The sequence below is a fragment of the Macaca fascicularis genome, chromosome 14 (genome assembly GCF_037993035.2).
Source record: "Macaca fascicularis isolate 582-1 chromosome 14, T2T-MFA8v1.1".
Taxonomy (NCBI): Eukaryota; Metazoa; Chordata; class Mammalia; order Primates; family Cercopithecidae; genus Macaca; species Macaca fascicularis.
In genome coordinates this window covers 77,007,768-77,024,134 of record NC_088388.1, presented here as the reverse complement: position 1 = coordinate 77,024,134, position 16,367 = coordinate 77,007,768, and the positions used below count along the sequence as shown (strand labels likewise).

Sequence of the window (16,367 nt, the reverse complement as noted above, 5' to 3'; positions counted from 1 at the left end):
CAACATAGTGAAACCCCGTCTCTACTAAAAACACAAAAAAATTAGCCAGGTGTGGTGGTATGCGCCTGTAGTCCCTGCTACTCAGGAGGCTGAGGCAGGAGAATCGCTTGAACCCAGGAGGAGGCAGAGACTGCAGTGAGCCAAGACTGCGCCATCGCACTCCAGCCTGGGTGACAGTGAGACTCCATCTCAAAAAAAAAAAAAAAAAGTATTTAAAAAAAGATTTGACTCTGTTTATAGAAAACTTATTTATGAGCAGTCCACATTAGTAGTAGTATTTTTTGTCTTTAATTTTGCTGTTAAAGCATTTGGAATTTCTATACTCCATCAGCTGGTATAGTTCATTATGAATTTGATATCCTCTGTTGTCTTTCCTTGACCTAAGTCCAGATATTCATTTTCAGTACAATGGCTTTTTATTTGGATTAATGCTACTCTCCATTGCACGATTATTTCAGGTAAACATAATTGTTAAATTAGATTTTTTTGCTTTTAGGTAAGTTTTTAGATTGTAAAAGGAACAGTGTAGTGGGTGATGGGTAAATTTATTTGACTGTTTTGAGTTGCCAAGTGCTATAGACACTTTTATTGGGTATTTCTCACAAATTCCATCTTCACTTTTGACTGTGATTTTCTTCATTTAACAGATGAGAAAATTGTACTCCAAAAACTTATTAGCATGTGGCAGGCCTGAATTAAATTGAGTTTTTGTTTGTGTTTTGAGACAGTCCCACTTTGTCACCCAGACTGGAGTACAGTGCACAATCTTAGCTCACTGCAACCTCTGTCTCTTGGGTTCAAGCCTCATGAGTAGCTGAGATTACAGGTGCACACTACCACACCTGGCTAATTTTTGTATTTTTAGGAAAGACAGGGTCTCGCCATGTTGGCTCGAACTGCTGACCACAAGTGATCCTCCTGCCTTGGCCTCCCATAGTGCTGGGATTACAGGCGTGAGCCCCTGGGCCTGCCCTAAATTACATTTTCTTTCTTTTCTTTTTTTGTTTGTTTGTTTGTTTGTTTGTTTTTTAGACTGAGTCTCGCTCTATCGCCCAGGCTGGAGTGCGGTGGTGCGATCTCGGGTCACTGCAACCTCTGCCTCCCAGGTTCAAGTGATTCTTGTTCCTCAGCCTCCCAAGTAGCTGGGATTACAGGCACCCACCACCATGCCCGGCTAATTTTTGTATTTTTAGTAGAGATGGGATTTTACCATGTTGACCAGGCTGGTCTCAAACTCCTGACCTCAAGTAATCTGCCCACCTCAGCCTCCCAAAGTGCTGGGATTGCAGACATGAGCCACCACGCCCGGCCCCTAAATTACATTTTCTTTGTCTGGTTGGGATAATTTATGTATGAATGAAATCTCTAGCAGCAGTCTTTACAATATAATAACTATGATGGTGGTACTTTACTATCAGCAGCATTAAGATTAATGTAATAGAAGGGGATTTGGAATCAGAAGAACTGTGTGTAATCCTGACTAATGTTAATGAGCTATGCAACTCAGGGCTTACTTGAATACATGGCTACTTAAGATTACATACATTCCATATATCTTTTTTTTTTTTCCCCAACGTCTCGCTCTGTCACCCCAGGCTGGAGGGCAGTGGCGCTATCATGGCTCACTGCCTCCTCAGACTCCTGGGCTCAAGCAATCCTCTCACCTCAGCCTCTTGAGTAGCTAGAACTACAGGTGCACGCCACCATATATGGCTAATTTTTTTTTTTTTTTTTTTTTTGGTAGAGAAGGGGGTTTCACTATCCAGGCTGGTCTTAAACTGCTGACCACAAGTGATCCTCCCACTTTGGCCTCCCAAAATGCTGGGATTACAGACAGGTCTTGAACTCCTGGCCTTGAACAATCCTCCTACCTCTGCTTCCTGAGTCTCTGGGATTACAGATGTGTGCCACCACACCTGGCTTACATATATCTTATTGAGTAAACTTTAGAACCATTCTGTGAAGTTATTGGAATTATTATTCCTCCTATAGAGGAGGAAATCAGAAATTCAGATTTCGGGGCCATCCTTTTGTACATGGAATCAAAGTCTTTGGGAATGGGGCTTAAGAATCTCTAAGGAATTTGGCCGGGCGCGGTGGCTCAAGCCTGTAATCCCAGCACTTTGGGAGGCCGAGGCGGGTGGATCACGAGGTCAGGAGATCGAGACCATCCTGGCTAACACAATGAAACCCCGTCTCTACTAAAAATACAAAAAACTAGCCGGGCGAGGTGGCGGCGCCTGTAGTCCCAGCTACTCGAGAGGCTGAGGCAGGAGAATGGCGGGAACCCGGGAGGCGGAGCTTGCAGTGAGCCGAGATCTCGCCACTGCACTCCAGCCTGGGCGACAGAGCGAGACTCCGCCTCAAAAAAAAAAAAAAAAAAGAATCTCTAAGGAATTTTGATACACCATCAGGCTTGGGAACCATTGACTGAAGGCAAGTTATTTAACCCTCCTAGCCTCATTTTCTCCATAAAATGAAATTTACCGCTACATTCTTAGTTGTAAAATGGGGCTACTTACCTCACAGGGACATTGGAAAGATCAAATTTGATAACCTAAAGTTCTTTGTCAACTATAAATGTCTGGATAAACTTTTCTCTTTTAACCATAAAAAGCCACATAGTAATTAGAATATAATTGCTGTTCAGTGAATATTTGTTGGATGCTTGTTGAACAAATAAAATTTGACTATGGAATCAGCTAGACCTTACCCAGATCTTAAATAAGTTATAAAATTGAAGAGAGACCTGGAAGCATTCCCACTCTTTTTTGTTATTAGTCCTAAAGCTACCTATTCTAGACCGTACCTGATGAGAGAAGGAACCTGGCCTTTCATGGTCCCTGTAGCAGTTTCCCCTACAGAACATCAGGACTGTTATCTCATTTAATCCTTCCAAAATTCCTGTGAGGTGGGTAGATTTCAGACTTCTTTTTTTTTTTGGAGACAGTGTCATGCTGTGTCACCCAGGTGAGAGAATGTAGTGGTGCAGTCACAGCACACTGTAACCTCAACCTCCTGAGCTCAAACAGTCATCCTGCCTCAACCTCCAGTTAGCTGGGACCACAGGTGCACACCACCACACCAGGCTAATTTTTGTCTTTTTCAGTAGAGATGGGGTTTCGCCATTTTGCTCAGGCTGGTCTTGAACTTCTGGGCTCAAGCAGTCTGCGCATCTCAGCCTACCAAAGTGCTGGGATTTATAGGCATCAGCCACCGCACCCAGCCAAAGTCTTACTATAACTTCTTAGTTATAGTAAGCAGCTGGTTTTGTTTTGTTTGTTCTTTTTTTTTTTTTTTGGGAGACAGAGTCTTGCATTGTCACCCAGGCTGGAGTGCAGTGGCCGTGATCTCAGCTCACTGCAACCTCCACCTCACGCAATTCTCCTGTCTCAGCCTCCTGAGTAGCTGGGATTACAGGCGCCCCACCACCACGCCTGGCTAATTTTTTGTATTTTTAGTAGAGACAGGGTTTCACTATGTTGGCCAGGCTGGTCTCGAACTCCTGACCTCAAGTGATCCACCCGCCTCGACCTCCCAAAGTGCTGGGATTACAGGCGTGAGCCACTGTGCCTGGCCTTTGTTCTTTTTCCATCACAATACCTTTAGTTTTCCTAAGTAGTGTTAGGATCAAGTGCCTTCAGCCTGATAGTGCTGGTGCCTTCAGCCTGATAATGCTATATAAGTTACCTAATCTACAATATAAAATTTAATTGATATTTTTGGTAGCATAGCATCATATATATTTGTTCATGTTCTCATTCCCAGCCTTCTTTGGAAATCAACTTCAGCTATTCTGAAACTGTGAGGGGTGAAGGTAATTTAATTCTCTGGGTTCTAATTCCTAAGTGAGAATTTGCAGTCTGTTATTACTGATGACATGTAGGATATGATCTCAGCATAAGGCTTAGTACTTGATAAATCTTTGTTGGAATAATGAATTTATGAACACACTATGCTCAGTATAAAAGCTAGCTGGGCTGGCGCAGTGGCTCATGCCTATAATCCCAGCACTTTGGGAGGCTGAGACTGGTGGATCACTTGAGGTCAGGAGTTCGAGACCAGCCTGGCCAACATGGTGAAACCCCGTCTCTACTAAAAATACACAAAAATTAGCCAGGCGTGGTGGTAGCACCTGTAATCCCAGCTTCTTGGGAGGCTGAGGCAGGAGAATTACTTGAACCCAGGAAGTGGAGGTTGCAGTAAGATGAGACTGCACCATTGCACTCCAGCCTGGGCAACAAGAACAAAACTCCGTCTCAAAAGCTAGCTGGAATCACTTGCCTATGTTTTCCTTATATTGGTTATAGAATATTTACCTTGGGCCAGGCATGGCGGTTCACTCCTGTAATCCCAGCACTTTGGGAGGCCAAGGCGGAAGGATCACTTGAGGCCAGGGTTTGAGACCAGCCTAGGCAACAAAATGAGATCCCGTCTCTACAGAAAATGAAAAAATTAGCCAGGTGTGCTGGTGTGTACCTGTGGTCCCAGCTACACAGGAGGCTGAGGCAGGAGGATCTCTTGACCCCAGGAGGTCAAGGCTGAAGTAAACCAAGATCAGGCTGTTACATTCCAGCCTGGATGACAGTGAGAAGAAAAAAAAAATTTTTTTTTTTTTTAAGACACAGTCTTGCTCTGTTGCCCAGGCTGGAACGCAGTGGCAAGATCATGGCTCACTGTAGTCTCAACCTGGGTTCTAGCAGTGCTCCCACCTCAGCCTCCCAAGTAGCAGGGACTACAGGGCATGCCACCATGCCTAGCTAATATTTATATTTTTTTGTAGAGACAGAGTCTCACCTGTATTGCCCAGGCTGTTCTCAACTCCTGACCTCAAGTGAGCCTCCTGCCTTGGCCTCCCAAAATGCTGGGATTCCAGGTGTGACTTTAAAACATCTTATTATAGAACATTTAAATCATACAAAAGTAGAGAAAATAGTACAATGATCTACACACACACGGATTATTTTAAAACACATCCCAGATACTGTATTTGTATTTCAGAATACATCTTTAAAAGTAGGTATTTGGCTGGGTGCAGTGGCTCATGCCTGTAATTCCAGCACTTTGGGAGGCTGAGGTGGGTGGATCACCTGAGGTCAGGAGTTTGAGACCAGCCTGGCCAACATGGTGAAACCCTGCCTCTACTAAAAAATACAAAAATTAGCCGGGTGTGTTGGCACACACCTGTAGTCTCAGCTACTCGGGAGGCTGAGACAGGAGAATTGCTCAAACCGAGGAGGCGGAGGCTGCAGTGAGTCAGGACTGTGCCACTGCACTTCAGCCTGGGCAAGACAGAGTGAGGCTCCATCTCAAAAATAAAAATAAAAGTAGGTATTGTTTATTTGTATTATTTATTTATTCATTTTGGAGACAGGGCCTCACTCTGTCACCCAAGTTGGAGTGCAATGGCGTCATCATGGCCCACTGCAGCCTCTGCCTCCTGGGCTGAAGCAGATTCTCTTACCTCAGCCTCCAGAGTAGCTGGTGCTACAGGTGTAAGCCATCGCGCCTAGCTAATTTTTTTATTTTTTTGTAGAGACAGGGCCTCCCTATTTTGTCCAGGCTGGTCTTGAACTCCAGGGGTCAAGCAATCCTTCCTCCTCGGCTTACCAAAGTGCTGGGATTACAGGTGTGAGCCACCACACTCAGCCTAATTTTAGTTTTTTTAATAACCTTTTTGTAGAATAATTTTAGCGTTCCAGAAAAGTTGTAGAAATAGTACAGAGAGTTCCTATATACCCCTCACCCATTTTCCCCCATTACCACCTTACATAACCATGGTACATTCATCAAGACTAAGAAAGCAATATTGGTGCATTTGAATTTCACCCATTTTTCCTTTAATGTTGTTTTTCTGTTCCAGGATTCAATCCAGGATACCACATTATTGCATTTCATTTATCCTGAATTTTAAAGTGATATTTCCCTTTTAAATCTCCTAGAAAAGGCATATGGAAGGAGCATTTTTCTTTGCTGTTCTCCTACATTTCAAGCACATCTACCTCTATGTAGCACCAGCTTATGGTGTATATCTGCTGCGATCCTACTGTTTCACTGCAAATAAACCAGGCAAGTTTTGGTGATAATAGCAAAAACATTTTCGATTTTTTCCTTACTGTGTTGACTTGGTGGCTTGCTTGATAAGAAGGTTTTATGGAGCACAGCAGATACCTCAGCGGCTGATCCCGTAAGCCCTTTACCCACTCTCGCTTTTCTGTGCTCTTGCCACATCATGAATAGATTGGTGTACTATTGTGGGATACTTCTAGTTTTAGCACATGATATAGGTTGTGGTTAATGTTCCTTTCCATCTTCCTGGTTACTGATAATATTCCTTTTCTGTAGATGGGTCTATTCGATGGAACAGCTTCAGCTTTGTTCGTGTTATTTCCCTGGGACTGGTTGTTTTCCTAGTTTCTGCTCTTTCACTGGGTCCTTTCCTAGCCTTGGTAAGCCTTTTTTTTTTTTTCTATTAATACATGTTCTTTGTTGGTGTTTAGAAAACATAATAAAGCCAGGAATATATAAAATAAGTAAAAGCTACTTTTTTCTTAGTCTTCCTACCCAACTTGACTCCCCAAAGATGGGGTATTATTCCTTTTTTTTTTTTTAAAGGTGGAGTCTCGCTGTATTGCCCAGGCTGGAATGCAGTGGCGTGATCTCGGCTCACTGCAACCTCCACCTCCTGGATTCAGGCGATTCTCCTGTCTCCTGAATAGCTGGGATTACAGGCGCCCCACCACCACGCCTGGCTACTTTTTGTATTTTTAGTAGAGACAGGGTTTCACCGTGTTCGTCAGACTGGTCTCGAACTCCTGACCTCAGGTGATCCACCCACCTCAGCCTCCCAAAGTGCTGGGATTACAGGTGTGAGCCACCGCTCCTGGCCCAATAGGATAGTATTCTTTCAGACATTTTTGTGCACATTCAAATATGTCTATATGTATACATGTATATGTTTATACGTTACACATACACAAACACAGAATTGATCTTCATTATTTGTATATTCTGTCCTTGTAAGTTTACCTACTTGATAAAATGTATTTGTAACAAAATCAATAATTTTGTAGTCTTACATGGACAGCAAACATTCTAAAGTGCATAGAATTTAACAGATGTTCAGATATTTTCTTTTTTCCTCTTCTTCCCTGCCCTGAAATCAACTAATTAATTTTAATTCTTACTAAAACTGAAATGCATCACATCTTTCGTAGTCTTCCCAGCTCTCCCCTTCACCCTAGTAGACATGGATAAGCTGCAGTCTGTGTTTTGCTTTGTAGCTTGTAAATTCTTCCATTATTATACTTACAATAGTACGGACTGGTATTCAAAGTATTTTTGTGTATATTGTCCCACTGGAGAGTGGACAAAGTGAGACCAAAAAAGGTTCTGTGAACTTACATTGTAGTGAGCATACAACCACTTACTTGAAGGAATAGAGACTAGAACCCAGACCCCATAACATTCTACACACTATACCATAAAGAGTTCCCTAGTTCTCTTTTTGAATTTGAAAAAGATTGATGACTGTTTAATCAGTTTCATTTCTCTTTTCAACAGAATCAGCTGCCTCAAGTCTTTTCCCGGCTCTTTCCTTTCAAGAGGGGCCTCTGTCATGCATACTGGGCTCCAAACTTCTGGGCTTTGTACAATGCTTTGGACAAAGTGCTGTCTGTCATCGGTATGGTAGCGAGCATTCTTAACTCAGACTCTGAATATTGAAAGGACTAGGCACATGGAGAAATGGAAGAACCTTTGTGTTTTGAATGTGGCCGAATTGTTTGTTCTCCAGTCCTGCATTTCAGCCTTCAGGATGAACAGGGGGAGCAGTTCTTGGGACTGAGGCTTTAGTGCAATAAACAGACTATTTTTCTTATAAAAGCTCCTTGTGGTAATGAGGTTACTGATCCTTTCCTGTGGAAACAGTAAAATATTTAGACACTTTATAAAGGTAATTTTTGCCTTAATTAAAAAATTATTTGGCAGCAGCAGTTAACCCTACTTTTTTTTCCCCCCTTCTCACCATTCCTATTCAAACCCCTACTTATTTTTAGAGACTGGGTCTCACTGTGTCAGCCAGGCTGGAGTGCAGTGGTGTTGAGATCATAGCGCACTGCAGCCTTAAATTCCTGGGCTCCAACAATCCTCTTGACTCAGCCCCCTGAGTTGCTGGGACCACAGGTGCATACCACCACACCTGGCTGATTTTTAAATTTTTGTTTTTTAGAGATGAGGGTCTCACTGTGTTGCCCGGAGTGGGATCAAACTTCTAGTCTCAAGTGATCCTCCCACCTTGGCTTCCCAAAGTGCTGGGATTACCAGCACAAGCCACCATGCCCAGCCGACTCCACTTTTAAACCTAAACATATAAGAAACAAGAAAGAAGAATATGTAAGTTGTGACTCTGGGTATTAAACCAATAAGGAAAATAACCCTGCATTTTAACATGAGATGAGAAGAAATGAAAAACCCAGGCTATGCTGTTTAAAATTTGGGTTATAATGAAAAATAAGTTATGCTTTGAGATGGTTCTACTAAAAATAACTCACTCTGGGTAACACAGTCTTTCATTTGTGAATACAACCTAGCTTGGTGGGAAAATGGCATGATCAAGAGTGGTGGTCAGCAAACTTTTTCTGTAACTGGCCAGATAATATTTTGAGCTGTGCAGGCCACACCCAGTGCATGTGTATATGTGTGTCTGTGTCTGTATTTCTGTATGCACACATTTGTTTAAAACCTTATAAAAGTAAAAACCATTCATAGCTTCAGTGCTGTGCAAAAACTGGGCACAGGCTAGATTCGGCCCTTGGACTCCAGATCTGGAATCTGATGACTTGGTTTGGAGGCTCACCTGCATAAATTGCTATCGCAATGTGTGGCATTGACAAGTCATTTGCTTCCTTTCATCTTACTTTCCTCACTGTACGAAAGGGATGCTAGTACTTTACCTGTTCCCATACGGTGTGTTGTGAGGAACAGAAGCAAAATTTAAAAAGTACTAGGTTATCAGCAGCAGGGACTTTGGAGCCAGACAAACCTGAGTTCAGTTTTACCACCTATTAGGTGTGTGACTTTGGGCAGGTTACTCCATCTCTGTACCTCACGGGGCTAAAAGTAGTAAGTGCAGAGCCCTGGGCACATGATAGACACTGCATGCATGGTGGCCACTCTTACTGTTTTTGATAAGTACTTGGAGGAAATCATACACTGTGTATGTGATGACCTTACATTGTGTCACCATGTTGCTCACTGTGAATCTAGCTTTGATGTACATGGCATTCTTACAGAGTAATTCCTAACATTTATATTTCAAAAACAGCTTTAGACAGCCAGCACAGTCTGAGGTACAAAGGTCAGTTGCCTTGTCTGAGTCTGGAAGCTATACTGTACCTCACTTGTGTGTCTGTCTCTTTGAAGATGTTTTACTTGCAAAGTCAGTGTCAGAGTTAGACAACTTTGTTTTAGGGAGATAGTTACTAGCTGTAAGAGAGAATCAGCAGGCCAAAGGGGAAAGGGGAAGAGGTTAGTAAGTAGAAAATATTTTGGTAGTCTACATCTTTCCCACATTGCACTCATTTTGACTGGCATTTGACAGGGCCCTATAGGGACTCAGACTGTCCCTGTCTGTCCTATTATCCGGAGCTTGTTGAGGCTTGTATTGTCATTCTCTGAATTGATTTATTTAATAACCAAGTATTTATTGAGCTCCTATGTACTGGGGATAGAAATAACTCATCATCATTCCTGCCTTCAAGGAATACAGTATAGTAGAGGAAATGAGCACATAAACAAGTGCAGTGCCTTGTGGTGAACACTGCTAGAGTGAGCTCGCTCGGCTGGGCACGTTGGCTCAGGCCTATAATTCTAGCACTTTGGGAGGCAGAGGTGGGCGGATCACCTGAAGTCAGGAGTTCGAGACCAGTCTGGCCAACATGGTGACACCCCGTCTCTACTAAAAATACAAAAATTAGCCAGGCATGGTGGCACATGCCTGTAATCCCAGTTACTGGGGAGGCTGAGGCAGGAGAATCACTGGAACCTGGAATGTGGGAGGCAGAGGCTGCAGTGAGCCTAGATGGTGCCACTGCTTTCCAGCCTCTGTCTCTGGGTGACAGAGTGAGACTCCAGCTCAAAAAAAAAAAAAAAACAAAAAGGTAAGCTCACAAGAAAATCGGTTCTGCTTATTGATTTAGGAGCTTTCTCAGGTGATTGAATTAGAAGTTCATTTGGCAAAGGGAGTTGCCTAAGCAGAGGGATACAGGTGTTAAGAGTGGTATATTGAGGACCCACAGTTATTTCATTGTGGCCAAGCTGCATTTAACAAAGTAGAGATGAGATTGGACAGGTGGGAAGGGGCAACAAGACCATGGAAGACACTGGATACTATGTTTAGGAATACAGGGTTTCTCCTATAGGAGACGAAGGATTCAAAGTTCCTTCATGACATGCTCAGATTGTTCTAGAAGCTTGCTTTCAGAGGTGAGAGCAGATTACCATTTGTGCCACCTGCTGGCAAGTTTCCTATAAGCTGCTCAAATTCCCTGTTCCAATGCAAAGAGCTGCTTTATATATTACAATATTGAGACCAGAGGCATTTTGGGTAGAATAGTATAGGGCTAAATTCATGAAAGCTTAGCTTTGAAGCATCAATAAGATTTAGTAGCTTACTTTTTTTCCTCAAGGAATTACTTGTTAATATATGGTATCTCGCTGATAAAGATAAAAATAAAACAAAATGTCTGTTTAATAGGTTTGAAATTGAAATTTCTTGATCCCAAAAATATTCCCAAGGCCTCAATGACAAGTGGTTTGGTTCAGCAGTTTCAACACACAGTCCTTCCCTCAGTGACTCCCTTGACAACCCTCATCTGCACACTGATTGCCATATTGGTAAGAACTCAACAGATGGTACTCATTTCTTAAGTTTTCTCTGCTTTCCTTTTGTCTGGCTGATTAGATTTCAACTTTCAAGCTCTTCCAACTGTAGGATAAATTTCATGCCTGTAATCCTTCTGCAGATTGAAGCATTTCCTAGCAATTCTTAGAGTAACTTTGAACACCATAAGGAAGGATTACCAGTAAAGCCTCTGTGAGAGATTCTTGCCAGTGGCTGTTAGACCATCTGTTCACCCTGGGGGAAGGGAAAAAGAAAAGCCCAGGGAGAAAGAGGCATGGATCATGCTGCGAAGAAAAGAAGGAAATGTTTGTGGCAGGGACATCCAGATTTGGTTTGTTTTTCTCATCCTTAGCTAAATTATCAAAATTCCAAATGTATCTGGACAGTGTGGATGTTTTGTCTTGATGGTGATAATGAGTTGAGAGAGTCGACAATGGCTTTTTGAACCTAAGATGAGTCTAATATGAGTAAGATGCTCTTAGAGGCCTCATTCTAAGTACTTGAGAAATTTTCGTTTCTAAAATTTCATTAGTGATTACAGTGACTTCAATTTCATGGTATAATTTTAGTAGAATTCAATATAAACAACTCAATCGTTTCGATAATTACACTCATCTTTAATTTTGGTTTCTGAATGTTTCAAACCTGCTAGCAACCACCTGACTCCACTTAATTACATGGCAGTACAGGTATGTAGATAATTAAGCTCTGTTGGCCTGTTTGTTCACAGATTTTAATTGAGGTAAAACGTTTTTCCTAAAATTTCAGCCTTATGAGGTACATATAGTTTCTATGGCCTTCCAGTCCATAAAACTAGATATTTGTTAATATGGTAAATCTAATTTATTGGCTCAAAAGTATCTATGGACTTCTGTAGTTTGACCTATTAGGTTCATTAATAAGTGAACTATTAGTAAACTATGAAGATATAGTAAGTTGTTAGACGGTATATCACAGAACCTAATTATTAATCTTGATAGTATAATTAATTTTTTTTTTTTTTTTTTGAGACAGAGTCTTACTCTGTCGTCCAGGCTGGAGTGCAGTGGTGATTCTCCTGCCTCAGCCTCCCGAGTAGCTGGGATTACAGGCGCCTGCTACCACACTCGACTAATGTTTTTGCAGTTTTTTTGTTTTTGTTTTTGTTTTTTGAGACGGAGTCTTGCTCTCTCGCCAGGCTGGAGTGTAGTGGCGCGATCTCAGCTCACTGCAACCCCCACCTCCCGGGTTCAAGCGATTCCCCTGCCTCAGCCTTCTGACTAGCTGGAACTATAGGTGCACGTCACCACACCCGGCTAATTTTTTTTTTATTTTAGTAGAGACAGGGTTTCACCATGTTGGCCAAGATGGTCTCGATCTCCTGACCTCGTGATCCACCCACCTCGGCCTCCCAAAGTTCTGGGATTACAGGTGTGAGCCACCACACCCGGCCTTTTTTGTAGTTTTTAGTAGAGACGGGGTTTCACCATCTTGGCCAGGCTGGTCTTGAACTCCTGACCTCATGATCCACTCACCTCAGCCTCCCAAAGTTCTAGGATTACAAGCATGAGCCACCACGCCTGGCCAATTTTTTTTTTTGAGACGGAGTCTTGCTCTGTCACCTAGGCTGAAGTGCAGTGGTACAATTTCAGCTCACTGCAACCTCTGCCTCCCGGGTTCAAGCGATTCTCTTGCCTCAGCCTCCAGAGTACCAGGGAATATAGGTATGTGCCACCATACCCAGCTAATTTTTTTTTTGTATTTTTAGTAGAGATGAGTTTCACTCGTTGGTCAGGCTGTTCTTGAACTCCTAACCTCAAGTGATCTGCCTGCCTTGGCCTCCCAAAGTGCTGGGATTATAGGCATGAGCCACCATGCCTAGCCAGTAGAATTAATTTTAATGAGTTAACGATATACATCAAGGCCAGGTGTGGTGGCTCAAACCTGTAATCCCAGCACTTTGGGAGGCCAAGGCGGGCAGATCACGAGGTCAGGATTTCAAGACCAGCCTGGCCAACATGGTAAAACCCTGTCTCTATTAAAAATATAAAAATTAGCTGGGCGTGGTGGCATGCACCTGTAATCCCAGCTACTCGGGAGGCTGAGGCAGGAAAATCACTTGAACCCAGGAGGCAGAGTTTGCAGTGAGCTGAGATCGTGCCACTGCACTCCAGCCTGGGCGACAGAGCGAGACTCCATCTCAAAAAAAAAAAAAAAAAAAAAATATATATATATATATATATATATACACACACACACACACACACGTCAAATGCCAATTTTTTCTGAGTTGTTGCCTTTATGTTAACTTTTGTTAGACTGTGCACAAAGTGATCAATGATTTGGTTTCATGAAGAATTGTCTAAGATCTGCTGTCTCTCAGAGATGATGCAAATTGTATTCACCTGAACTCTGTTTCTGTAAAGTCTATTTCAAATGATACTGAAGTTTATCTTTGCCTGTTGTTTCTAGCCCTCTATTTTCTGTCTTTGGTTTAAACCCCAAGGGCCCAGAGGCTTTCTCCGATGTCTAACTCTTTGTGCCTTGAGCTCCTTTATGTTTGGTTGGCATGTTCATGAAAAAGCCATACTTCTAGCAATTCTCCCAATGAGGTAAGCAGATAGCTCAGCCAGTGAGCATTTCGGCATATTTCACAATGTTCCTATTTTCTATTTGCTCTGTCCCTTCTGGTCATGTTCACCAGGATAGGCAAAAACAAAGATGTATAGGAACAGATTTCCTTCTACTAGGACAGGACAGGGATGCTTAACTTGGGATTCTTGGACCCATGAAGGTAGGCAAAAATGCATGTACTATTTCTGTTTCTGCCTTTTTGGAAAGAAGCACTGTAGTGATTAAGTACCATGAAAGCCGGCTTTTAGATCTGATCATTGAGGGGCAGTATGTTATAGAAAAAGCCTGGGCTGGCCCGGCGCGGTAGCTCACGCCTCCAAAGCTCAGCACTTTAGGAGGCCGAGGTGGGCATATCACGAGGTCAGGAGATCGAGACCATCCTGGCTAACATGGTGAAACCTCGTCTTTACTAAAAATACAAAAACTTAGCCGGGCGTGGTGACACATGCCTGTAGTCCTAGCTACTAGAGAGGCTGAGGCAGGAGAATCACTTGAACCCGGGAGGAGGAGGTTGCAGTGAGCTGAGATTGCACCACTGCATTCCAGTCTGGGTGACCGAGCGAGACTCCGTCTCAAAAATGAAAAAAAGAAAAAGCTTGGGCTTTGGCGTCATCCCGTCTGAAAATAAGGTTCCATGGTTCCTTGTTAAGTGTTGTTAGTCGAAGTAAGGATTTAGTCTCTTCTGGAATAATACCTGATACTGTACTACATTTCAGATTTTCCAGAACTGTTTTTGTTTTGCATTCTTTCTTTTGAGCCTCACAGTAATCTTTAAGATAAAGGGCCAGGCATGGTGGCTTACATCTGCAATCCCAGTATTTTGGGAGGCTGAAGTGGTGGGTCACTTGATGCCAGGAGTTTGAGATCAGCCTGGCCAACAGGGCAAAACCCCATCTCTACTAAAAATACAAAAATTAGCCAGGCATGATGGTGTATGCCTGTAATCCCAGCTACTTGGGAGGCTGAGGCATGAAGATCCTTTGAACCTGGGAGGCAAAGGTTGCAGTGAGCCAAGATGGCGCCATTGCACTCCACCCTGGGGCAATAGAGCGAGACCTGTCTCAAAAAAAAAAAAAGAGAAGATAAAATAAATGGGTATTATTCCCTTTTTTTTTCTTTTTTTTCTTTTTGGTAGAGACAGGGTCTTGCCATGTTGCCTAGGCTGGTCTCAAACTACTGGGCTCAAGCAGTCTTCTACCTCAGCCTCCCAAAGTGCTGGGATTGCAGGCGTGAGCCACCAAAACAGGCTTATTCTCTGTCTTAACATCTGAAGAATCTAGGGCTCAAAATGTCTGTGACTTATCCAAAGTCACACAGGTCGCAAGAATTAGAGTTAGGACCTGAATCTTATGATGTTGAGTCTATGATCTTTTCACTATGCCATGCTTAAAAAAACCATTTTAAATGTAATAGTGTCCAATTTAGGCATAGTTGAAACCCAATAGATAGATAAATGGCAATAATAGCCTTTTTCTTGATATTTTTCTTAAATCTTGAGAAATCATTTAAGCTCTGAAAGTACATTAAGCAAATTTGTCAGGCCAGTATATGGCTTGTCTGGGTTCATTTAGTAGCTTGGAGTTTCCAAATTAAAAAGTAAAGCAAAAACTTTTAATGTCTTTAGTCTGAATTCACACCGAACACCAGCAGGTCAAGGGCATTGTCCAACAGATGAGCTATAGGGTTGGAAATGAAACTCCAAGTCCTGTTTCCCTGACTGCCACCACTAGGCAGCTCCCAATCCCACAACGTTCCCATCTTTGGAGAAGGCGATTACTCAGGGAAGCAAGATTCTTTTTTTTTTTTTGGAGACAGAGTCTCGCTCTGTCACCCAGGCTGGAGTGCAATGGCATGATCTCGGCTCACTGCAATCTCTGCCTCCCAGGTTCAAGCGATTCTCCTGCCTCAGCCTCCTGAGTAGCTGGGATTACAAGCGCCCACCACTATGCCCAGCTAATTTTTGTATTTTAAGCAGAGACGGGTTTTCACCATGTTGGCCAGGCTGGTCTTGAACTCCTGACCTCAGTTGATCCTCCTGCCTTGGCCTCCCAAAGTGCTGGGATTAGAGGCATGAGCCATTGTGCCCAGCCAGAAGCAAGATTCTTTTATGATACCCCTGATTCAGTTTGATACATGCTATTGATTGCTTAAAGTTTCCTACTAGAAAATTAATATTCTCAACTAAATTGAACTTGTGGCAAAATCATCATGTTCTTTTATGCCTAAGCCAGTTCTAATGTAATAAGAGATGCAGTTTATTTAAGCTATTTGCAAGTGTAATATCAGTTGTTGTTTTAAGAAATTATTTTTATTTTTAGCCTTTTGTCTGTGCAAAAAGCAGGAGATGCTTCGATTTTTCTGATTCTGACCACAACAGGACATTATTCGCTCTTTCCTCTGCTTTTCACTGCACCAGGTAAACAGCTTCTTTTGAGAAAGATATATTTGACTATCACACCCTTTTCATCGAGGCCTAAAGATTAATACATCTGATTTAAACAACCCTAAAATCTCTTGGAAGGAGAGAGATCATTCATCTTCTTAAATAAAACCTCCAATTTCCCCTAATTCTCAGCATCTCTGGATGTCACAAAAATGTAAAATTAAACTTAAAAAACATTATTAGCATTATATAGCTGTGTCAATGTGCTTATATTACTTTCAGCATCCTGAGTCTTTCTCTCATCAGCTCAATTATCTTTTTTTTTTCTGTTCTTTTAACAGAACTTCCCATTAAAATCTTACTCATGTTACTATTCACCATATATAGTATTTCGTCACTGAAGACTTTATTCAGGTAATCCAAAAAAAAAGTTTAAAATTATACTTACTGTTGTGAAATGTTTACACC

The 16,367-nt window shown here is 42.3% G+C and overlaps 1 protein-coding gene across 28 annotated transcripts in view; it reads left to right on the top strand.

Annotated features, from left to right (window-relative positions):
• The window catches only part of ALG8 (ALG8 alpha-1,3-glucosyltransferase), a 40,418-nt gene that overhangs the window by 20,170 nt on the left and 3,881 nt on the right, over positions 1-16,367 (top strand). For 11 of the 28 annotated variants that reach the window (XM_074014874.1, XM_074014873.1, XM_065529604.2 and 8 more), the window contains 8 exons: positions 391-458; positions 5,943-6,069; positions 6,346-6,449; positions 7,564-7,684; positions 10,757-10,896; positions 13,355-13,494; positions 15,835-15,932; positions 16,241-16,313. In XM_074014874.1, coding sequence (XP_073870975.1) covers positions 391-458; positions 5,943-6,069; positions 6,346-6,449; positions 7,564-7,684; positions 10,757-10,896; positions 13,355-13,494; positions 15,835-15,932; positions 16,241-16,313 — 871 coding nt within the window. Of the gene's footprint in view, positions 1-390; positions 459-5,863; positions 6,070-6,345; positions 6,450-7,563; positions 7,955-10,756; positions 10,897-13,354; positions 13,495-15,834; positions 15,933-16,240; positions 16,314-16,367 lie in introns of those variants that run through there. The other 17 variants (XR_012423564.1, XR_012423567.1, XR_012423565.1 and 14 more) reach the window with 9 other exon arrangements.